Source organism: Podarcis melisellensis (assembly GCF_964234715.1).
Source record: "Podarcis melisellensis genome assembly, chromosome: 17".
Taxonomy (NCBI): Eukaryota; Metazoa; Chordata; class Lepidosauria; order Squamata; family Lacertidae; genus Podarcis; species Podarcis melisellensis.
Window position 1 is genome coordinate 40,897,684 of NC_138534.1, and position 24,941 is coordinate 40,922,624.

Sequence of the window (24,941 nt, forward strand, 5' to 3'; positions counted from 1 at the left end):
TTAGTGCTATGAACTCCATTTAATAATAATAATAATAATAATAATAATAATAATAATAATAATAATATATTTATACCCTGCCCATCTGGCTGTTTATCCAACTGCAAATCTGGCTCAAGTGGTATCATGCTGGAAATCCGATCTTTATGGCAGAGTGCAACCCATCCAGAACTGGTTGAATACTGCCATTTTATGTAGATGAAGCTTTACTTTATTAGCCTCCCTCTATCCTATTACTAACATCCATTGCTTTACTTGGCGTATACAAAAAGGGGAAAGAGAAATGGCCATCACCCATATTTTGGTGACACCTTGCCCCAAATCTTGAGTTGATTTCTCCCAGTGTTTTCATGTAAATATTAAAGGCATGTGAAACCCCATAGCATATATATGCATAGCAACTGCCTCCCAGCACTGCAGTCCAGAGCAAGAGTTTCTTCAGCATCACCTTCTTAATGCTACCTGTAAGATAGGATTGGAACCAACAAAGTGCAGTGCCCCCGACTCCTATTCAGACAAGTGATACAGAAAATTACCATGGATGAAGGTACTGAAAGCTATTGAGAGGTCCAGGAGAGCCAACAGGGGTACATTTCTGCTGCATTAGTCCATAAAACTAGGAGTAGCATTTTCTCCTTCACGGTGCCATACAGAAATGTCACTACCAAGCCTCTTTGTCACTCTCAGAATGATCCACTCATTGTATGCCTAGCTCCAGTCTGGTCTGCATCAGCTGTGTAAGAAGCCTTTTGTGACAGAATTTGAGAAAGCACAGAACTACAAGTTCAGTTTTCTGACCCTGATTCCAGGTCCTCAGTACGATTCTGGTTCAGTCATTTAATTCACTTTTGCAGGCTAATGCCAGTATCATAAGCTCCTTCTGTGTGTCAGAGCTGCTTAATGCAGAATGGGAATCTTCAACTCTGTGACTCAGCCCTGACAATTTTCCCAGGACAAACAAATAAATCTTAACTAGGAAAGGATGGCCGTCTCTTCTAGTAACTGCAGCTCCAGGGCTGGTGCAGCTGCTCTGGGCAGTACAGGGGGAGGGAGCTGCCCTGAAGCATGAACCTTATGGGCCAGATCCTCCACGATGGCTCCAGAGTTTCCTTGTGATGACAAGCACCTTTGGAGCACCATGACCTGTTCCCCTATCAGAATTATTTGATGGTGACTTCACAGACACCTAAACCAGTGTTGGCAGCTCTTCCAGATATGTCCCATCCCTAAAGTCTACCCAGCAAAATTCAGCTGCAGGTGCACTGTGAGCCTCTCCATTACCAGAAAGGAAAAGTAAGTTGTTGGACGTTTAATGTTTTTAAGGACCCAAAATAACCCAATATGCTAGAGGATGGCCTTGGAATCACTGCAACTCAAAGCAAGCGTCCTCACATTTTTAAAGTTTTTGTGTGTTTCCTTAGCTTTTTTTTTGCAATGGATGTGTAGGTGTTCCTGTAAACAAAACACAAATTCAAAAATTTATGGCGTGTAACATGGCTTAATTTCTAAGTAAGAGGTATGAAGTCAATCTTGTCTGAAAACCATAAGGACCCCTGACCGTTAGGTCCAGTCGTGGATGACTCTGGGGCTGTGGCGCTCATCTCGCTTTACTGGCCAAGGGAGCCGGTGGGCAGCAGGACTAAGCCGCTTCTGGAGAACCAGAGCAGCGCAGGGAAACGTCGCTTACCTGCCCGCCGGAGCGGTACCTATTTATGTACTTGCACTTTGACGTACTTTCGAACTGCTAGGTTGGCAGGAACTGGGACCAAACAATGGGAGCTCACCCCGTTGCGGGGATTCAAACTGCCAACCTTCTGCTTGGACCCCTATGATAACCACAGTCTTGCTGTCATAACCATAGACTCACTTAAGTCTGGAATTGAGTTTTTCTTTTTTTGCACTCTCCCCTCCAATGGACTCTTAATAGAGGTTTGCCACAGCTTAGGAAAGTCTCCTCTTTTTTTACTTTCTTTTAGGGATTTACCCTGAAGGTAAAGATCCTTACACATCCCTCCAACCCTGTATTTTGGACATAGCACAAGGAAGAAAAGCTCTCTCACCTTTCCATTTCATTCTCCATCTCTCATTAGCTTTCCACCTGCTCCACCCTTCCAAAACCATGAAGGACGGTATACAAATTTAATAAAGAATAATGATAATGATAACAAAATTCACCACACAGCCTCTGTGGCTTAAATCTATTTCATTAATTGTCCTTTCCCCCACACCCAGTCTTGCCTCTTAGACATTTATGGAGATCATCAAGGGTGTTGATAACTGTGGCAGCTGATTTCAACTCAGGAGGCTGTTTCAACTTCATATATGCCAAGACAGTCCCTACTCAAAGGGAGCATGGGGCAGATAGCATATACGATAACACACAATAGAGCCATTTGAGATTAAATGTATGTCATGGCTCTGCAAAAGTCAGAGGCCATTGCTCCACTATATATTAGGGCAGACTAACAAAATGTTGAAAATGCTTCCCCAATAACCCAAAACCAAAACAGGAACAAAATAAGGACAGCGTTTAGCAGGGACAGGTACTAAACTACACATCTTATGGCAGGGATTGGAAGATATTGTTTTGGACAACATCTTCTTTAGTACATATATATGCACTATCACTTAAGTCAAAATTATTACCACCTTTGAACTCAAGCTGTCGCTGAAGCCGTATCACAATGAATTGGAAGGACTGAGTCAGCTCCCCCACCCCACCCCAGTAAGTCTTTTAGGGAAAATATATATTGAAAAACAAGAATTTGCAAAGTTAACTTAGCTTATCTATCTAGCTACTGTCTTACCTACTTGACATAAAAAACCTTGTCTTGTAGATGATAATCAGCAGAATGTCCAGGTTTTCATAGGGAAATATTTAAGCATAAGAAGTGCATTTTTCTAGAAAAAGAGGTGCCAGAACTCACCATGAGCTCCTCCCTTGTTCTCTGATAACAGTAATTGTGGCTACCTGAGAGGTGCCAGAACTGAGTTCCAGTACGTTCCGGCTGGAAAAATAAACCCCTGAGAATAGGGATGATAACATCTGCAAATTTGATAATATGCCACAGATATGACACAATTCATTTCTTCACTGAAGTCTTGGATGAGGGACTTAGGGAGAGGGGGCAGGGAAAAGCTCACCAATTTACACCAATATGTTTACCAAAACACACCTGCTTTTCCCCATGGGGGGTCCTCTCCCGCTCAAAAATCAAAATTCACCAATGCAGACTACCTAGTCTCTACTGATTTTGTGGCTTTGCAAGCAATGTGGGATGAAGTACCATTAAAGGGCCTCTGATCTCTTATGTAAGAATCATGTGAATTTGATATTAGGGAGCCGATTACTCTTTAGATACCTTTAAAAATGTGTGTGTGTTTGTCACTCAGTAAAGAAGGCCTGTACTGGTAATGCAATATAACTGTTGGATGTCTTCAGTTTCTTTTCCACATTAATGTAAAGTCCATGTGGGGAAAAATATTAGTTCTATTGAAGTAGCCAATTAAGCCAGCTTTTACCATGGTGCAATTAAGGGCAAACACTTAATTCAGGGCAGCTGACAAATCAATTGATCCAAAAGGGCCAAAACACAATTAATCATTGTTTCTGTAAGGCTAATGCAAATATCCCCAAGAACAAATGAAATAAGAGATACTTTTCTGTATGAGGCTAATGGCAATTCTAGATACTAAATCTGAAAAATATGATGAAGTGAGTACTTCATCTTTACCCTATTTCAAATGTTCACATTACTGAAACATCTAATGCACAACAAATGTGTTTGCATGGTTACATTTTGCACCCATTTACATGCTTTTGATACTGTGAAGAAAACCTCAGTTATAAAGAATTCAATTTTATTCACTTAACAGTAACTAAAAATCCTAAATTGAAAAAGGACAATATATACATTTATTTATTTTTCTAAACATGCTCATAAAGGACATCATTCCATTTTGCTTTCCCCATCTTACTACTAAATTACTACTAAAACTATGATTAACACAGAACAAAAAATAACTTCTCACCCTGTATCAAAAAAATTAAAATATCTGAATGCTGGATAACATTTTTTTTAAAAATCAAATCTGCTTTCCCTTTTCAGATAAAACTCCCACATAATTCAGATTGCATGTCAGCAACTTGGATCCCAACTATTTTCCATTACTGTATTAAAGTTGCCAATTATAGGTGCTGGGTTTCTAATATTGACTTCATTATACAAGAAGCAAAACAACTATTATGAAAACATAGACAGAATACAAAGACACAGTCTATAATTAATGTATCAGTAATGCTCCTATAAAATGAAAAGGCCTGTACCCAAGATAATTTAAAAATGAAGCCTTCTAGCTGATCCCTGCTTAAAATTAGGCCAAAAGTGAATATATTTCATACAGAATGTTCAGAGAATGCTCCCAGTGTTCACAGAAGTTTAAAAAAATGATAAATATGATAAACAAGTATTTGTGATGAGCACTTGTAAACACTTTTAAGTCATAGTTCAATCTGACTACAGCCCACAGTCATACAAAAGTATGATCTGCTAGATATGTCTGAGACCAAGTCCTATATAAGGACCCTTAATGATGCTGACATTTTTACTTACTCTGACCAGGAAGAAAAAATAATTGGGATCCAACTTCTAATGTAACAGTAGTTCAAAAGTAAAATATGTTGTTCCACTTCGTCCTTTAGGCATTTTGACTTGGCTTTTAATGTTAATATAGTGTAGCACTCCAGATTTTTTCTTGTGCTTAAAAAACCCCATACGCTGTTCTTACCTTGCTTAACTGAAAATAGTCTGAAGTGAGTGTCTCCTGGATTTCCTCCCTGGGAGTCCCTGCAGTTCCTCCTGAGGGCACAGGACCACTGCCAGGCCCAGGGCCGCTGCCGCCGCTTCCACCCGGGGATGAAGTTAAACCATCCAAAACTTTGTGAAAATTAAATTTCTTCATTTTGAAGAAGAAGAAAGTAACCTTAGAAAGGAGAAAGAACCGCTTGCCTTGGTGAGGATCACATTTAGCAACCCCAAAGTGGAAAGCAAAACGAAGTGCCTTTCAAATGTTTCAGTGATGCAGCAAAACGGTCTTTGGAATTTTATCAGTATGTTGTTTTATGGATGGAAGTATATAAAGACTCCATTTTATCAAAACTCTTAAAAAGGGCTGGGAGAGCAGAATCCCACCAATTCAGCAAACCCAACGCGAGGAATTGGGAAGAGGTGAATTAGAGCTACTCACAGGAAGCCGTTTATAAAGAATCCACATTGTGTATAGGTGTATATATATATATATCTATTAAAAAAGACTGTCCATCAGAATTCAAGCCAGCCTTCAAACTGCCCTAATGGCCTATGAACTCGCTGACATGTTGACATTCATCCCCTCTTGTGAAAATATATATTTCCATATTAATTGGTGTTCCAAAGCTCCAGACCCCTTTTCTGTACCAGACGGTGTGATCTGGACCTCGGCGTTTCTTTCTCCCCCGTCTGCGTATGTTTGAAAGACCAGATCCCGCCGCTGCTCGGGCAGCTTGCCTGCCACCTACAGCAACTGCGGATCCTTGGCGATCTTCCCCGCCAACCTTCGCGTTCGGGATCTGGTCGGGTGAGGAATCCACTGCCCCTCAGCGGGCTGCTTCCGGGACATCCAAAGAGCGGTTCATTTCTCCGGGCAAGCTGGACGGGGATCTCGCTCGCCTCCTCAAGCCCGACCCGCGACGTCGCCTAGAGGCGCTGCCGGGCCCCGGGAAGCCGAAGGCGGCGGGCTCCTCCCGACGTAGCCGCCCCTCATCATCATCCTCATTTCTCGCCTCACGGGAATTGCGAGGGGAGCGAGAGCGTCCGGATGGGGTCCGAAGCGGGTCGCCGAGCGAGGAGAGGCCCGAGCGGGAACTTGTTGGCCGGCCTGGGACTGAGGGGGAAGCGCGCCCCGCCGAGCCCTCCGGCCAAGACTGCAAGGCTGGCGCCGGGACAGCTGCAATGGCAGCGGCGGCGGCGTCGCCCAGAGCGCCCGTCCCTCGGCTTGTGAGGGGAGTTGTGAGGCGGCGGCGGCGGCGGCGACGCAGTCCTTCTCCGCCTGGCCCTGCGCGCGCGGCGCCCTCGCCCCCAGCCGCTCTCCGAGGTGCTGGAGCCCCAGGCGGCTCCTCCTCCTCCTCCGGACCCGCCCGCCCGCCCGCCCGCTCCCCGGGACGCGGAGGCCGGGCCTCGAGCTGGCCGCGCAGGGAGAGAGGCGGAGCAGCGCGCCCGCAGGCAGCCAGGCCGGCAATTGCGCCTCGCCCGGCGCGGAGAGGGACCTGGGGCGGGGGGGCGGGGCGGAGGGCGGCCAAGGGCCCAATGAGAGCCCCCCGCGGAATGTTCTGATAGGCCAGAGAGCCGGGCCGTAAATTTGAGGGAGCCAATCGCAAGGGGGGAAAGCGACCCCAAACAAACCCGGAGCGCCGACCAATCAGGGGAGACCTGCGGAGGCGGCAAAGCGCTGCGGCGCCGGGAGGGAGGGGGAGGGAGGAGGGAGGCGGCCTTCGCCTCAGAGCGCGCGGAGGGGAAATGGAGGCGGGGGGGGGGCGCGGGGGCGCGCGCGGCCTGGTCGCCTCAGGGACGCGCCGGAGAAAAGGAGTCGGCTTTTGATTATTATTATTTAATGAATTTATATACCGCCTGTTATGTACTGAGGTGAAGAGGATCCAGAATGCGGCAGTCTGATTGGTCCTGGAACAATAGGATCCAGAATGCAGCAGTGTGGTTGGTCCTAGAACAATAGGATCCAGAATGCAGCAGTCTGATTGGTCCTAGAACAGTAGGATCCAGAATGCAGCAGTCTGATTGGTCCTGCAACAATAGGATCCAGAATGCAGCAGTCTGATTGGTCCTAGAACAATGCAGCAGTATGATTGGTCCGCAGGAGCCACCCAATCCAGCTCCAGGTGCAGCTTTTCTGGACTCCCTGATTTGGTGGTGGTGCTGTTGCCATCATATACGATGCACTTTCTGAGTATTCATATAATTGTAGAGTTGGCAGGGATCCTGAGGGTCGTCTAGTACAACCCCCTGCAATGCAGGAATCTTTTGCCCAATGTGGGGCTCGAAGCCACAACCCTGCGATGAGGAGAGTTTGATGCTCTACCCATTAAGATTACCATTGTCGCCATATTGCAATTGGTGGCTTGCCTTAGAACGCCTAATGATTTGATTCTTTCCAGTGGGTGTTTGCAAACACGCCTGTCACATTCACACTTCACTTTTTTAGGTATACAACTGAGTAACGCAAATGACAAACCTAGACAGCATCTTCAAAAGCAGAGACATCACCTTGCCAACAAAGGCCTGTATAGTTAAAGCTCTGGTTTTCCCAGTAGTGATGTATGGAAGTGAGAGCTGGACCATCAAGAAGGCTGATCGCCAAAGAATGGATGCTTTTGAATTCTGGTGCTGGAGGAGACTCTGGAGAGTCCCATGGACTGCAAGAAGATCAAACTTCAGGAAATCAGCCCTGAGTGCTCACTGAAAGGACAGATCCTGAAGCTGAGGCTCCAGGACTTTGGCCACCTCATGAGAAGAGAAGACTCCCTGGAAAAGACCCTAATGTTGGGAAAGATGGAGGGCACAAGGAGAAGGATGAGATGGTGGGACAGTGTTCTCTAAGTCAGTGTTTCCCAACCTTGGGCCTCCAGCTGTTTTTGGACTACAATTCCCATCATCCCTTGCCACTGGTCTTGCTAGTCAGGGATGATGGGAGTTGTAGTTCAAAAACAGCTGGAGGCCCAAGGTTGGGAAACACTGCTCTAAGTGACCAGCATGAGGGAGGCAGTGAAAGACAGGAGTGCCTGACATTCTCTGGTCCAGGGGGTCACAAAGAGGCAGACACCACTAAACGACTAAACAACAACAACAAATGCAATAGAAAAGTGAGTAATACTAAATAGAAAAGTGGAATGGGCCCCTGATATTGAAGATACTGAAGTCTATGTATCTTACATCTGCTGGATCAACGCTATCCTAGCTGCTCTCAAAGGAATTGTTAGGGAAATGCTTGTTTTGCTTATTTCTCAGCAGTGCTTCTTCCATATCTTCTTCTTTGGCAATTGCTTGTAGCCAAGGAAGACTGTCTTCCATGAATATGGTTCCATGGATATGCAAGCTGCAAGCCCCACATGCAAAGGAACCAACACAAACTCACTTTAAGCTCTTGGCAAAAGATTCCCGCATTGTATGGTGTTGGACTAGATGACTAGAACTGGTCCCTTCCAGTTCTATGATGCTGTGATGGTTCCTTTGCAGCCACATCCTTATCTGTCCCCCATGAATCTGGCTTTTAGTGTTGAGGCACCTACGCTTTTGAATTCTCTCTTTGGTGCCTACTAAAGATCCTCTTCCAATCAGTTAAGATCTGCATCTGTACTGGAATTATTTTTAAGACGTTAAGTCTCTTGTTTGCTGCCCTGTGCTCCTTTGGGAAGAAAGGCTGAATATAAATTGATTAAATAATCAAAATAAATATTATGTCAGCAGTATGAAGCAGGTGGGTATATTCTGGTGGGTGGGACGACTGGGCCAAATTGGGACCTATCTTAATTGGTTTCCCATCCCTGCTGTCAAGAAAATCCTCTAATTCAAGCATACTTCCTGGACCTCCTTCAAGAAATGCCAGTTGAGTCTTCTGCATAAATAAAATTCTGAAAATCAGTCTAGCTAATTAAACAATTTGTCCTGGTCTTGAAAATCTATGAAAATTCTATGAACAGCTTGAAGCTGTGAGTGAGGCATTTGCCTACTGCTTCCATTCTCATTTTTCAAGACCCCTTCTGTGCTTTGCATTTGCCAATCCTCCCTGCTCAGAGACTGCTACATTAGTTTAAATAGAAAAAGGAGAGAGGTGTTTCCCTCCTTCTCATTATCCATCTTAAATAATTAAGTGCCTGCACAGATGTGCAGAGAACTGTTTGAGTCTTTCATCCTAATTTATTTGCTGGAATCTAGCCCCTGCCTCACATATTCTTTGCTGTTATCAGGATAATTGCTTTGCATCAAGAAAGCAACAAAAAAGGGGGAATGGAATGCCAAATATAGAGGCAAATCTAAAGTTTCATAACAGATTCTGAATAATGCTGCAGTTGCGACACACTTATATGCCAAGAAAGCCCCTGTTACAAAATTAGGCCACAGCAGTTCCCCTAAAGTTGATTAAAAATGCTCTAAGATACTCTTTTTCAAGCAGTAATAAAACCTTAAGAGTTTCCTACAAAACAGGACAGACTTTTTACACTTTCAAGCTGCTGGGTGTATTTGCCATCTTTCCACTACAAGCTCTACGAATAAAACTATCCATGCACCAGACACAATGCTTAGCTTTCCCTCATTACAAAGCCTTCTACCTTGAATGTTTCAAGTCTCCTTCATGCCCACAGACTGGAATCCCTCTCTGCAATGGTCTGCCACAAGCCAGTTGGAAATCTCTCCCAGTTCTCCCCTTTCACTTCCACTTTGGGTTGTTGAACAAGTTCTCCCAGCCCAGATGTTGAAGATGCCATTCTCCAAGTGTCAAGACTTACTCCTAGAGGTTTGCCAAGCCTACATGTCCATACGGATAAGAAAATCCACCTCAACCCCCTCCCCTGATTGCACGGAGTCCACAAAGAAAGAGGGGATTATTAAAAAATTGCAATTTACTGAACATCGTGAGTGATCTATGTTCCTTCTACACAAATTTGAGAACCCTCTTCAAGATTCCCTAGCTCAGGTTCCTTAGCAAACAATTTTTATGCCACCTTTTCTATGGCAGATCCCCACCCACTCTCCTGGAGAAGGCAGTTCTTTGATTCCTGGGCTGCCAGGTGAGTTGGAACTCAGTGCCAAAAGAAATTTCCACCTTCCCCTTGGGCTCTGAAGAATACCTAATTCTTCAAATGAAACCATGCAAAATACAGTGGTATCTTGGTTCTCAAACACCTTGGTACTCAAACAACTTGGAACCCAAACACTGCAAAACCAGAAGTGTTCCGGTTTGTGAACATTCTTGGAAGCCCAACCCACTCCGTTTTTAGTGTTATGCTTCTGTGTTGAGTGCCACACTTCTGTTTTCAGCGTTACGCTGAGGTCTGTTTGTTTTTGCCATTTGTGTTTTTGTGGCTTTTTGTGACTGGTGTGGAACCCAGTTCAGCTCCTGATTGTGTGACTGGTCTCGTTAGATAGTAAAATTCATGTTAAATTGCTGTTTTAGGGGTTGTTTTTCAGAGTCTGGAACAGATTAATCCATTTTGCATTACTTTCTATGGGAAAGCACACCTTGGTTTTGGAATGCTTTGGACTTCCAGAATGGATGAAGTTTGAAAACCAAGGTACCACTGTATCGGATTCTGTCCCTAGTCGCTCTAGCTAAAAGGACAGCAAGCTCTTGCCTCCAGCTTCAGGTGTCAGATTGTGAAAAGACTTACCTGGGGTGATGCTGTCAGTGACTGGGTTATAGATGGATCACTGGGGGTCAGGATAAGGCAGCCTTTGCCAATGCCCTCTAGATTTTTTGAAGTGAACTCCAGGTATCCCCAATCAACACGGAAGGTACCAGATTGGAAAAGGCTGGTGGAAGGCAAGGTCCATGCTCATTATGATGAGTGGCGCATGTCTGCTGCTGACACTGACATATTTTAGGTGCCAGATTAAAACTGGGCATTTGATGGCATTTGGTCCAGCTGATTCAAGACTTTATGTTAGTGCAGCTTTGGGTTGCTGAACAGGTTTCCCTCCTCCCTTGCGGAAGATAATATTTTATGCTAAAATTGTTGTTGTCGTTTAGTTGTGTCCGCCTCTTTGTGACCCCCTGGACCAGAGCATGCCAGGCACTTCTGTCTTCCTCTGTCTCCCGCAGTTTGGTCAAACTCATGCTGGTAGCTCCGAGAACACTGTCCCACCATCTCGTCCTCTGTCGTCCCCTTCTCCTTGTGCCCTCCATCTTTCCCAACATCAGGGTCTTTTCCAGGGAGTCTTCTCTTCTCATGAGGTGGCCAAAGTCTTGGAGCCTCAGCTTCACGATCTGTCCTTCCAGTGAGCACTCAGGGCTGATTTCCTTCAGAATGGATAGGTTTGATCTTCTTGCAGTCCATGGGACTCTCAAGAGTCTCCTCCAGCACCAAAATTCAAAAGCATCCATTCTTCGGCGATCAGCCTTCTTTATGGTCCAGCTTTCACTTCCATACATCAATGCTAAAATTAGATGGTGTTTAAATTAGATGGCGGTTGGGTTATTTTAACCATGTTGTCTTTTCTCAACTGGATTGTAACTCTCCCAGACTGCCCTGTGCTAAGCAACTAATGCATTAAATAGCAATACAGTGGAACCTTGGTTCTTGGAAGGGCTTAATTGACGAACATATTGGCTCCCGAATGCCACAAACCTGGAAGTAAGTGTTCTGGTTTGTGAACGTTTTTGGAAGCCAAACATCCAACACGGCTTCCGTTTGAGTGCAGGAAGCTCCTGATGCCAATGGTTTTTGCAGCAGCGCCTTGGTTTTTGAATGTTTTGGAAGTCAAACGGACTTCCAGAATGGATTATGTTCGAGAACCACGGTACCACTGTAGTAACATTTCAGATGGAAAAGTGGGGCATAAATGTTCAGGAAAACCTATGAAAGATAGGGTGGGCCTGTCAGGAACTCGGCCTACACTCGAGTAGGCATGAGCCAAGGGCATGACCACCCAGGAGGACTCCCCTGCTCAGCGCCTGAGGTCCCCAGTCCTGCCACTCACCGCCAGGGCGAGGCCTGATGGGCTCTATAAAGGACTGCTGTCGCGGCTGCTGCTGGGCAGAGAGGGCTCTGTTTTGTTTTTGTTTAAATTGCTGTTATTTTTTACCTATGTCATTTTAAACTGTGCTATTAATGCTGTATTCTTAGTTTTAGATTTTGATTTATGTGGAAATTGTTTCCCATTTGGTTGTGTATATTTTTGATGTGGTTTATTTATTGTTTAAAAGGGACGCGGGTGGCGCTGTGGGTTCAACCACAGAGCCTAGGACTTGCCGATAAGAAGGTCAGCGGTTCGAATCCCCGTGACGGGGTGAGCTCCCATTGCTCGGTCCCTGCTCCTGCCAACCTAGCAGTTCAAAAGCACATCAAAGTGCAAGTAGATAAATAGGTACCACTCTGGCGGGAAGGTAAACGGCGTTTCCGTACGCTGCTCTGACTCGCCAGAAGCAGCTTAGTCCCGCTGGCCACATGACCCGGAAGCTGTATGCCGGCTCCCTCAGCCAATAAAGCAAGATGAGCACCGCAACCCCCCCAGAGTTGGCCGCATCTGGACCTAATGGTCAGGGGTCCCTTTACCTTTAACTATTTGTTTATGACTTTTGTAATTATGTAAATCTTGTTATGCTGTAAGCTGTCTTGAGAATTGTTTTTTAAACTGTAGAATGGTGGCATACAAATAAAAAATGATGATGATGAGAGCCTTAAGCTTAACGATGAGGAGTTTCTGCTGGTATTATACTCCATTAACTTACTCAAGTAGTGAGGAAGGGGCGGCAAAGAGAACCTTGAGTACAGCAGCACCTGCATGTTAGCATCTGTTATATATTGCCACAATCCTGAACGTTACCTCCCTGCCACTCCACCCAACAATAGCCTATTGTACGAATGCTACAGCAAACTTGGTAGCAGTGCACAGATTGCTGTCACAGCATGAAGGCAACACAAGGAGGCCTATCCAAGAGCAGCATGAATCATATTTCAGAAAGCAAAACATATGTGTGTGGGGGCTTGGTTCCTGAGAAGAGATTTTTAAAACGGGGCAGAAGAACTTGACATTTCCAGACAAAACAGCTTCCTGTGTTATAGAACTAGATTTCTGAGAACCAGCGAAGCATTTTTTTTCTCTTAGTCTCCTTGAAACCCAGCTCAGACATATTCAAGGAAGTCTGACTGCTGGAAACATTTTAATTATTCATTTTTAGATTATAACTCACCCTGCCTGGGCCTTTGGGACACCAGATGCCCAAAAGAAATTAGTTAAAATTAGAATGTCAAGACTCATAAATGCAATCAGTCTGTAACAACTTGCTTTATTTATCTGCAGTATTAGTCTGCAATTCTATGTGCACTATATGTTGGGAGTGAACCCCAATAAATTATCTCTCATTAAACATCTATAGGGTCAAGGCTCTTAGGTTATGACCCATGCACACAAACGTGAGAGTAAATCCCATTGGACATGCAGGTTAAAAGAACTGTAACTAACTGCTTCCCTAAGGAAGGCAGGACCATTCTGAAAACTCTTCTTGGATGGAATTCCATAGTATTGAGTGTCCTATAGTCCAATCTAAGAGAGCATTGGAAATGTGGAGGAATAAAGGCAGTTGGAAATAATATTTGTTTCTTCATGGATCCACATACTGAAGACATTCCTTGTCTAAAACATCCTTGAGACACAGATAGTTTTACCATTCAAAGAGCTTCACAATCTACCGTATTTTTCGCTCTATAAGACGCACCAGACCATAAGACGCACCTAGTTTTTGGAGGAGGAAAACAAGAAAAAAAATATTCTGAATCTCAGAAGCCAGAACAGCAAGAGGGATCGCTGCGCAGTGAAAGCATCAATCCCTCTTGCTGTTCTGGCTTCTGGGATAGCTGCGCAGCCTGCATTTGCTCCATAACACACACACACATTTCGCCTTACTTTTTAGGAGGGAAAAAGTGAGTCTTATAGAGCAAAAAATACGGTACTTCTTGCTTCATACAACAATTATGCTTCAGTTCTGATCTCATCTGTAATGCAGGAGTTTTAATGCAGTTGCAATGCTAAACCATGGTTTGGTGATCCCTTGGGCTTTTTTGCATGTCGTCATCCTCTCCTCACCTGGGGTAGAGGTGGGGTAGACAAGCTATTGTTTCCAATTGCCAGGCCATGGCGCCATCAAATAAATAAATAAATAAAACCCCGCCCATCTGGGTGGATTTACCCACTACACTGCAAATGAGCCAGCCAGCAGCAACGAGGCCACGTTACCTAGCAAGTCTGCATGCAACATGGTATTACAATCCAAAGCCTACTATGATTGACTGACTTTGTCTTATACTGGCAAAACAAGGTGTTTTATCTAGCAAAGGAATACGAAAGGCAGACTGTGACATTGTGTAGGAACACCTACAAGAGTCCCAGGAACTCTTCAACAAGTATTATCCCATTAAGCTAAAAAAGAAAAAAGCAAGCTGCTCTGATTTGTTCATTAATCAATGAAAAACCAGTGGAACATGTTGTTTGTGCCTTTTTATTTTAAGATGGAATAAAAATTTAGACCATAGTTTAAAGATCATGTGTCTATTACCTATCAAAATTTCCAAAGATAAAATCTTAAGAGAAACTTCACAGACTAACAAACCATAGAGGGTCAGTATACAACGGCTTTACATTTTAAGGGACCGATAACGTGTATCATTTCAGTAAATTAAAACGGCGTGCGTGGCAGATGCTAAAGTTTTAAAATACACAGTCCTTTTACCACTCTGGTCTACTATAATGCCAAATAAGAAAAACAATGATTTTTAAAAGCTGTAAGTGTTTTTAAAACGTAAAACATTACAAAACATTGCTTTTGTAGGCACTGCTGGATATATAAAATAGACTGTTCTGTGCTAAATACTGACACACAACAAAGTTCTGCATAATCATTCAAAATCGAGAAAACCTTTTGGGTTTGTGCCAAATTAAAGTATCCCCAGCCCAAGTCTTAACTTAGGCAAAATCACTTTTTTGGGGAGAGTCCAAGAATGGAGAAGAGTGTTTTTCATTCAACATGGACTATCCAGCATGGGGCAAAAAAATATGTTTTGACAGTTTTGGCCCATCTTTAGATTATGACATACAATGGGAAGTATAAGAGCACTTCTGGAAGTAGGGGCTGAACTGAAGGTAATTTACATTTTGAAGTCAAGTCCACTCATTTGAAAATTATAGCACTGCAGGCGAAGCGATTGCATGAAAAGCCAGGAATCCGCCCATGTTAGCAAAGAAATAAAATCACTGACCTGGAAAATAAATTTCAAACATGACAAGTTTTACAAGACTGTAAAATTCACCATGCTCTTTGAGGCTGTGACAACTTCTTCTGAGTCAGCAATAACCAAAATGTCTACCTGTCTCTAGTGTGCCTCTTTCTCCAAAAAGCTCGTTCAACCACTGTGGTGGCTTACTATCCATTAATTAACATGATTGTAAATATGTTCTCTGCAGCTATAGATCGATTTTAGAAACGATAGGATCTATAAGAAAATGGTACATGGGGAACAAAATATATATCCTGCTTGTCTGGGTGTAAGAAATAAAAAATACCCATATATTAAGTATGCAGAGCATTAAGTAGTTAGAAGCAGATCATATGCAGTTCTGAAGCAACCATCTTTAGATATTGTTTTCAGAGGAGATGCTATCACTGACTCAGAATCTAGGAAACTCAATACAATGCCTTCTACAACCCCCTTTCAGGACAGAAAAACAAGCAACCAAAAGGGCATTCCTATTTCCCAGATCAAAAGCAAACAGTTATTAAGCACATGGAAATGAATGGATCTGGCAACTTTCAGTCTAAGTGTAGCTCTGCGCACAAATATGTGAGGAAGGGAATCCAGATTGCCCAGCAAGCTCTCACTCTCTCATGCATCTTCATCTGTCCGATTACTCATGTGGCATTTTCTGAGTAAATCTAAAGAACAACTGAATTAACTAAGAATGTATGGGAATATAATTCAGTATTTGCTCTGTTCCAGAATTTCCAGGTGACTACCATCTATAAGTGCTGCAGACAAGCAGAAGGGAGCTAATCAAACATGTCCTCAAACATCCGCTGGCCCATCGCTATGTACTGGTCTTTCTCCTCCAGAGTCATTTGGGCCACCAGCTCAGGTCGTTGGGTTACTTGACTATAATAAAATGGGCGTCCCGCCACCATGACAGTGGGGTCTTCCGTCACCACCTCAAACTCATCATCATCATCTTCCTCTGTCAGCCCATAGAGTGTTGTTGCAGCCGGGGCGACGTGGGGAGGGGAGTCCTCATCCGATTCGCTCGTCTCGCTCTCAGAGTCACTGGCATTGGTGGCAGATAATGGGGCGATACCTCCCATGGCAGCTACAGAGGCAGAGGGGGTTTTCTTCTCGTGGATGAGCAGAGCCTGCATCACCTCCTCGTTATTGTCTAGGGCAGCCTGACCCTCTTCCCCTTCTTGTAACATATCTGCGTCTTGACCACCTGCAAGAAAACAATGGAAGCAATTTTACATGCTACGGCTGCGATACTAAAGGTAAAAGGTAAAGGACCCCTGGACAATGAATTCCAGTCAAAGGCGACTCTGGGGTTGCGGCACTCATCTCGCTTTTAGGCCAAGGGAGACAGCGTTTGTCCACGGACAGCTTTCCGGGTCATGTGGCCAGCATGACTAATCAATCCACTTCTGGTGCAACAAGACACCGTGATGGAAACTTGAGCAAACAGAAACACCATTTACCTTCCCGCCAGAGCAGTACCTATTTATCTACTTGCACTGGTAAGCTTTCAAACTGCTAGGTTGGCAGGAGCTGGGACAGAGCAATGGGAGCTCACCCTGTTGCGGGGATTTGAACCACTGACCTTTTGATCAGCAAGCCCAAGAGGCTCAGGTGTGATTTCTGGGGTCTGGGCATGCGCAGAAGCAATTTCCGGCATCGCGCTGTGCCAGTCTGGCCCACAGAGGATCTCCGCGGGAGTGATCTGGCCCATGCCCGGTAAGCCTTGCTGACCCCTGCTATAAACTGAGCAAAGTGGTGTACCTTTTCTTGCACTATGTAATTTCAAAGGTGGGGGTGGGAAGATGAATATCTGAATGTTTTTCTATGAGAAATTTCTCTGTACATAGAAAAAACAACATGGCAGGGAAGAGGTATCTTCCATTCCCAGTTAGGAAATGTGGCAAACCTGTGAAACTGGGGATGGATTAAATCCCACAGAGGTGTGGTTACACTAAGAAGTGCAATGCCTCAACCAACATTTTGGTTTCTAAGGTAAGCTGGTATAATGCAGCTAAGCGATTGCATTATAAATCAGGAAAATCGTCCCTTGAATCTCACCTTGATCATGAATCAGTCAGCCTTATGCAACCCAGTTGCTCAGTCTGACCCCACATCCCAATGGGAAATATAGGGATCATAGTACCAGGCTACTTTAAATGGTTGTAGTGAGAATTGCAGTAAGATAATGTGCATAAATTGCTTCCAAGCTTTCTGAAAGCATCATGTCAATTTTAAGTCCTACAGATGTCCCACAAGACATTGTTAGTTTTGCTGCAATGAACTAAGCCTTCTGGAACTCAACCTTCCAAAAAACATTAGTTCTAAAAATCAACATGGGGCAGAGCATCTGTCACTGAGACTTCAGGGTTAGAAATCAAACAGTTTAAATCAGGCATAGGCAAACTTGGCCCTCCAAATGTTTTGGGACTCAGCTCCCATCATCCCTAGCTAACAGGACCAGCGGTCAGGGATGATGGGAGTTGTAGCCCAAAACATCTGGAGGGCCGAGTTTGCCTATGCCTGGTGTAAATGTTCTAAGGAGCGTAAACTAATCACACTTTTTACACGTGTCTGAGAAGGCAGCTACTTTAACAGGAGTAAGAACTAAGACAGTGCGTCCGCATGTGCACAAATATGTAGAGCACACACTTCCCATTCTGAATTACGCACTTTCACTTCTTGATTTCTCCCAGATCTGTTTAAATTTCAGATATTGATATATTGCTTAATACTCAGAATTTCAAAGTGTACATTAAAATGCCTGCTGAAATAAGGAAGTCTTTGTTACGTGCCTGCAGTTCAGTAAGGAGTTTGCTTATCTAATCTCAACTGAGAGGGAGCTCCACAGGCTTGGGCCCACAACACTGAAGGCACAGCTTCTAGTAGTTTTGAACCATTCAGCTAATTTCTCCAAAGATCTCCATGAATGGGCAGGGGTATAAGGGATCAGGCGCTCCTTAAGATATCATGAACCCAAGTTGCTAAGGACCTTGGAAATTAATAAACCCGCCTCCATAACATGGGCAGCCAGTGCAAGCTTTTAAGCTGTGAGGTTATGTACTGGCGTTGCTTACTCAGAGAGACAATGCCCCTGTAATTCTGGACAAATAGAAACAATAGAGCATGTGCTTCTCCAGTGCCTATGTTATAGAGACATTCGTATTAGCCTCATCTCCCCACTACTCCACAAGTATTCAGGGATCACAGGACAATTCTATACCGCCCTGCTGCTTTTAGTTACCAGCCCTGCTATAACATACAGTGTTGCCAGGTTCTGCACAGCAGCATTCAAAATTTGTCGGATGATGACCAGTGCCACAAACTAGATTTAATGAACACTCATATAAGAGTGCTTTGTAAATTGGTAGTCATAATGTTTTATGCACTTTCACATTTGTTTAATGCTCCTAACCCTTCTTTTAGATTCCTATAGTCATTTATATACACCTTCTGTTTTTAATGATTTTAGCTCAACCAAAACGTTTTACAGATTTTAAACGATCATACCCCATCCTCCTTGTGCTGGTCTATGACCGTAATAAAGATTTGATTGATAGGATTGACGGATTGATATGTACTGGCGAGGGTCTGTTCCCATCAAGAGTCTAGTTGCAGCATCTTGCACCAGGTGGAGCTTCCAACACGCACAAGGGTAGTCCCATATAACGGGTGTGGCAGTAATCAAGTACTGAGGTTACCTGTTCATGAACCAGTGCCTTTTAGCTTTCTTACCTTCTTTCACTTCATCCGGATCGTAAGCCCCTTGCACTGTGCTCTCACGCAGCCAAACCGGTCTCTCTCTCGGTGGCTTCCCTTCATTAGCTGGCTGGTGCAGATCCTCTTGGTCCTCCATGCTGATGATGACATTCTGGGTATACAAGTCCTCATAAGAGGGTCCCTTGGTAGACCAGGCTTCCCTGTGCTGCCCACTTGATAGACTGCTGTTTGCCAAAGCACTGGCAGCCCGCTCCTTGCTGTAGACAATAATAAAACACAGGTTAAAAAAAAGGTAAGGGACCCCTGGACAGTTATGTCCAGTCAAAGGCGACTATGGGGTTGCAGTGCTCATCTTGCTGTCAGGCCGAGGGAGTCAGTGTTTGTCCACAGACAGCTTTCCAGGCCATGTAGCCAGCATGATTAAACTGCTTCTAGCCCAACGGGACACCGTGACAGAAGCCAGAGTGCACAGAAACACTGTTTACCTTCCCGCCACAGTGGTACCTATTTATCTACTTGCACGGGCATGCTTTTGAACTGCTAGGTTGGCAGGAGCTGGGATGTCCCGTCGTGTGGATTCGAACCGCTGACCTTCTGATCGGCAAGCCCAAGAGGCTCAGTGGTTTAGAGTAGACCACAGCGCCATCCGCATCCCAGTCCATAAAACACAGCACTTTGCTAACACAGGTATTTTCACTCATTTAAATAAATTGACCTGTTAAATCACACTTACAGCATTCTACATTTTCTACATTGTAGATCTACGAGGAAAAATTGTGGCTCTGTTATTAGAAGGTGTGATTATGGTTGAAATCTGCTCTGATGTGGATGGTTTGTTTCATAAGAGTTCTGCATTGTGATTTTGGTGTGTTACTAGATTTGTGGCTCACAGAACATTGCTTTGCAGGGGGGATTAATCAATGTAATCAAATAAATAGAATGATCCCATAAACTATGCAGATTTCGCAGCAGTGTCATCATCTCAGGAATTTCTGGAAATTTCAACTGGGGGATATAAGTATCACTATATGTTTATTAATGTTGGATTATGAAGAGGAGCGCCACCATATGAAGACAGATAATGGAACCATTAGGGATAGCATATATTGTCTAAATAAAAGTATGTTCTAAACACAAACAGCAGAGAGAGGTGGAAGAGTTCTGAGGTGATATAACAGCCAGTATCACTTCAGACTATAGGTGAAGGATTCCTGTAAGTTCCTAGACTTTAAACTAATTTACCTCCGAGTATAAATTGGCACAGCCAAGGAGCAGTCTGGGCTAGTACCTCTCTTCTGATGTATTTGGGTTTTGTTTCTTAAACCTTCAGGCTACACTTCTGTAACAAGTGAACAGTATCATCTTCCAACAGGATTCTGAACTTTTAACTAAGAATTGGGCCATAATATATTTGCAGTTATTATATAGAAATCAAATGGGCATAAGCATCTTGAGAAAAATTAGAAGACGAATGGTTAGCACCTCTTCTTGGAACTGTTAGGATATTTCCGTTCCACCTTAAAAGGGAGCAGGATGTTTGTGTCACAGCCTGCATATTTCCTGTTCACAGGATGTTTCTGTTGTGTCTATGCTTTCGTTCTCTCTCTGTGCTTGAGACATCAACGCAGGCAGTCATGTTTTTTCTTTGTTCTGACCAACGCTGAATAAACTTCTAGATAATGCTCTCCTGCGTGCATCTTTCGCTGTGCGAATTCTGCTGATAGAGCGTGCATCAGCTCTGGAATGTGGCAAGCTATTTCTGGAGCTTGTGTCGCTAATTGCTGATACTATATCTACGGGAGATCGATGGATCGTCCACAGACAGCGTGGGGCCTTGATGGGCTTTATCTCCCTGGCAGTATCCCAACAGGAACAAGTTATTGGATTATGGACACTTTTATATCAGCTGTATTGTTAAAGCAAGTGTTATGTTTTTGTTGTTCTTTCTTCCTGAAGAGTCTAGTTTCAAACACTTAGGGGAGGGTGAGTAAGCTTCAGTTCAGGGGCCTGATCCAGCCACAGCCCCCCCCCCCCAGCATTTTCTTCTCACTCCCCAAGGCCTCACCTACATGGGTGGTGGAAACAAATAACTCAACAAATAAGGTAGACAGAACTGGGGTGGGTGGAGTTTAGCAGCGTAATGGGAATTGTCCACTCCTCAGTCACCAATCTGCTGATCAGCTGAGAACGGTGAGGCTCGTGTGCAACATATTGTGGGTGTGAGGAGGCCATACTTTCCCCTGGAGGGTTGGTGAAGGGTACATGCTGCTCTCAAGCTAAAAAAAAAAAAGGTTAGCCACCCTAACTTAAGGCTTCGCTTAAAAAATTAGCTACCCATAGGAATTTGACTGTTGTGTTCTCACTGTAGGATCTTAAGCAATCACAGTGTCCTAACAGACAAAGTGATTGGTAATACATATTGCTAAGCAACTAATCCTTACGTGCCACACTACAGAGTTCTACTTCTTCAGCGGTCTGTCTCCTTTCCCCTTAGCTGTAGACTAAATGCATCCTGATTCTTCACACAGCAGGTTGTGCAAAGGAAGACTGGACCACATGAGCAGTCCTAACATATCCAACACCAAAAGGATGTTTGAATGTCAACAGACCAGTACCAGGTGCAGAAGGTTCAGTACCCCAAGCCCACCTCTGTTTCAGCGCGAGAATCTCCATAGGCTCAGGTTCAAGTAATTCGTAGGCTAGGTTAACATCCTCAGTCTCACGGAGGAGTGCGTAGATAGGTTCTATCTGTTCGTTAAACCGTGCCACAAGCGTCCGTGCGTCCTTTTTGGGCATTGCCGATTCATCTTCCTCCACTTCAGTCTCACAAAAGGTGCAGCGAAAAAGTCCTAAGAAGAGAAGCTGCTATGAAGTAAGAGAGATACAACTAAGTAGCATTTCAAGTAGAATAATTTATTATTAAAAAGATTTCCCTCAGAATACCAAAAGGAAAAGCACAATGATATTGGAATGATGATGATAATAATAATAATAATAATAATAATAATAATTTTATTTATACCCCACCATCCCCAGCCAAGGCCGGGATCAGGGCGGCTAACAAGCAATAATAAAAACAAGTTGAATGATTACAACTTAAAAACAAAATTAAAATACAACATTAAAATAATGAAACATTAAAATATTAAAATGTAGCCTCATCACGCAGGAGGAGAAGGAAAAGAAAAAAGAAACAGAGGGAGGGAGGGAATCAAATTGGCTCCAAGCCAAAGGCCAGGCGGAACAACTCTGTCTTACAGGCCCTGCGGAAAGAAATCAGATCCTACAGGGCCCTGGTCTTGTGAGGGAGAGCGTTCCACCAAGATGCATTTAAGACTTAGAAGGCTTTTTCATCTCCTTTAGCCAGACATAGGCAACATGAAGCCTGTAAGATGCTTCCATGTTTCCGAGCCACATATCCCCACCACCAGGGTAATTATCTGTTAACATGGATCAATCACATGGACTAACCAAGTTAGGTGGTTTGTTCCCACATTAGCTTCAACCTGCTCAGATAAGGCACCAAAAATTTGTCCAACCCAGTTGGGTTCCTTATGAACTGAATGCTTGTACCTTACCTGTCATGGGATCAAACAACTGGTTTGCCTCTAAATCTGTGAAGGTGCTAAAGCAAATCGGGCATCTGAAGGAGGCTCGGTTGGTGGAATCTCTTTCATCTGTCTCAATCCTCCTCCTCATGTGGTCTAGTTTGTACTTCACAACATTGACCAGCAGGCGGTAGTTGATGAAATAGAAGTTGTGCCGGGTGGTCTTGCCATCTGAGGCTGTCTCCACTCTCATCCTGCATTTGATGAACTTGTCCCCTTTCAGAGTGTTGAGAACAGCTCGGAGCTGTTTCCGGTCAAACTTCAGCAATTCCAACATGTCCTCCTCTTTCACACATGGATTCCGAATCAGAATGTCCAGGGCCAAAGAATGTTCAGTGCCATAGAAGCCACGTACTACATACTTGGCAAGGCGCTTCAGAGCAGCTGGGACTTCCGTGAGAACATCTGGGTCTGTCATATCAAGTCTGCAAACATAATAGAAGGAAATTATAAAAACGAGCTCCGTGGCCCAATAATTTTGATAACCACAACTATGTGTTCCCCTTACAAGTTAGCAACAGTATTGCCACTGTCATTGCACTGGGTTTACCATAAAATGGTAGATACACACCAGCAGTCAACACAGATGGGTTTTAAATTCGTACCAAGAAATGAAATCTCAAAAACAATTATACTACCTGTAATGGGGCCAGTGGTTTTGAATTAGGCTTCTTTGTGCTGGATGTTCAAGAATATTCCACCCACCAAAGATAAAGTAAGGTGCAATTTTGCCTTATCTGCAGAAAGTTTTTATTTTAAGATGAAAAAGCAGAAATATCTGCAGGCTTACAATGCAACTTTGTCGTTGTCTTCTCAGCCCAACTGAGTTCAATGGGACTTCATCCTAGGTAAGCAGCCTTAACTTGGCTATGCAATCAAATTATCTTGAAATTGCCTTTTAGTACAAAGTAGTGCCAGCATTGCCCAATTAACTAAATAAGCAACAGCCTATTATTTACATCTATTCAACCTTTTGCCAGACACATCATTCAAGTTAATCTTGTTTTACTGGCTTTGTGGGCAGATAGAGTTATCTACACATATTCAAGGCTATGTTACTCCATCACTTATTTCTAGTTTGGAGTCCTGTTTTCTACTTCTCAACCCTCTTAACCACTCCTCCCATCCAGATCCTTCAATCGTGTAGAAAAAGATTAATAACATGTAATACGAATCTCATCTGTCTCTCTGTATTTCCTGCCTCCATACTTGAGAAAAAAGTTGATCTATTTATTTTTTTTACCATAAGCCACATCTCCTCATTATCCAGCTGAACCAAGTTTTTCCAGTCATACCCACCTCTTCTAGCTACACTGCCTTTCCTGCTTGTTATTCAATTCTCTTTGATCCTCTTCAATCTAGTTTTCATTAGAAGTGCTCTCACTATGGTATTCATGGATCTTCTCCTGGACAAATCATCATCTTCTCTGCCCTTTTACCAAACTTCCAGGGGATTGTTGACCATACCACACTCCTCTGGCTTTCAAACCATATTCTTCTGATTTTCTTTCGATAAATCTTCATCTTTTCCCCATTCCCCTTATATAGTGCCTAATAAAGTATAAAGTTCAACAAGTTTATACTCGGGCTTTCTATTTTCTATGGGCTTACTCATCAGTTGCGGGGTGGGGAAATCCTTCCGTTTCTACTTGAACAGGCACAAAATTAGATACAGTGGTACCTCGGGTTAAGAACTTACTTCCTTCCGGAGGTCTGTTCTTAATATGAAACTGTTCTTAACCTGAAGCACCACTTTAGCTAATGGGGCCTCCTGCTGCTGCCGCGCCGCCGGAGCCAAATTTCTGTTCTCACCCTGAAGCAAAGTTCTTAACCTGAAGCACTATTTCTGGGTTAGCGGAGTCTGTAACCTGAAGTGTCTGTAACCCGAGGTACCACTGTACAGCAATCTGATATAATTTCTCTTATTTACTTCTACTGCATACTCTTCACTATTTCTTCACCTTTCACTTGAGATTTTAAATTTCATGTGGAGAAATTAGAAAACCTCACCAAAAAGACTGGCAGCTGTTTAGGGAGGTTTTTAATGTTTGAAGCTTTGTCGTGTTTCTGGTCTTCTGTGGAGAGCCGCCCGGGGTTGATAGGAAGGCCTGGAAAAAACCGGGAAAATTCGGTGGAAATCGAGTCCGTCCCCCCGTTTTTTCGCGGAAAAATCCTGGGTTCCCCCCCCCCATTTTCCCGGGTTTCCCCCCAGGCCTCCCCATCTCTGGTCTGGCTGAGGTCCCAAGGGATGTTCCCGCTGCTAAGGGCAACCGGAGGCTGAGGGGGCAGAATGGGTGTGTGGGACGTCATAAGCGTGCGCCGGGGTGGTGAGGAGGGAAGGCTTGCGGGGATTCGGCCTCTCCCCCCCCCCCGAGGGCCGCTTCGACTGACCTGCGAGGAGCCCCGGACAAGTCAGTGTTATCGTCGTTGTCGCCGCCGCACCAAGTGGGCGAGCGAGGCCGTCGCCGGCGCAGACGCGTCACTGCCGCGCGACGCCGGCGAAAGGTAAGGCAACGGTCATTCCGTGACGCGCGGCTTCCCGCCTCGCCGCACTCCGAAAGCCAATGAGGAGCGCGAAA

The 24,941-nt window shown here is 44.2% G+C and overlaps 2 protein-coding genes across 5 annotated transcripts in view; both read right to left on the reverse strand.

Moving 5' to 3' along the window:
• STXBP5L (syntaxin binding protein 5L) overlaps positions 1 to 5,666 on the reverse strand; it is a 60,762-nt gene extending 55,096 nt beyond the window's left edge. For all 3 annotated transcript variants that reach the window (XM_081893836.1, XM_081893835.1, XM_081893834.1), the window contains exon 1: positions 4,789 to 5,666. In XM_081893836.1, coding sequence (XP_081749962.1) covers positions 4,789 to 4,962 — 174 coding nt within the window. In that variant the 5' untranslated portion in view covers positions 4,963 to 5,666. The remainder of the gene's footprint in view (positions 1 to 4,788) is intronic.
• Positions 5,667 to 14,239: 8,573 nt separating this feature from the next.
• GTF2E1 (general transcription factor IIE subunit 1) lies at positions 14,240 to 24,846 on the reverse strand. 2 transcript variants are annotated; one of them, XM_081894489.1, is made up of 6 exons: positions 24,754 to 24,836; positions 23,662 to 23,913; positions 22,333 to 22,787; positions 21,402 to 21,603; positions 18,770 to 19,011; positions 14,240 to 16,241 (listed from the first exon to the last, which is right to left on the reverse strand). In XM_081894489.1, exons 3-6 carry the CDS (start codon positions 22,778 to 22,780, stop codon positions 15,811 to 15,813), a joined length of 1,323 nt encoding a protein of 440 aa, XP_081750615.1. In that variant the 5' UTR covers positions 22,781 to 22,787; positions 23,662 to 23,913; positions 24,754 to 24,836; the 3' UTR covers positions 14,240 to 15,810. The 2 variants fall into 2 exon arrangements, with proteins under 2 accessions (XP_081750615.1, XP_081750616.1); XM_081894490.1 differs by lacking the exon at positions 23,662 to 23,913 and having other exon boundaries at positions 24,754 to 24,846.
• Positions 24,847 to 24,941: the final 95 nt, after the last annotated feature.

Excerpts from the sequence above, each read along its gene's own strand:
- GTF2E1 (XM_081894490.1), bottom strand. The coding sequence starts at position 22,780 with ATGACAGACCCAGATGTTCTCACGGAAGTCCCAGCTGCTCTGAAGCGC. Across the intron at positions 21,604-22,332 it reads GTTGTTTGATCCCATGACAG|GACTTTTTCGCTGCACCTTT; the intron begins GTAAGGTACAAG and ends TTCTCTTCTTAG. Across the intron at positions 16,242-18,769 it reads TCCGGATGAAGTGAAAGAAG|GTGGTCAAGACGCAGATATG; the intron begins GTAAGAAAGCTA and ends GTTTTCTTGCAG.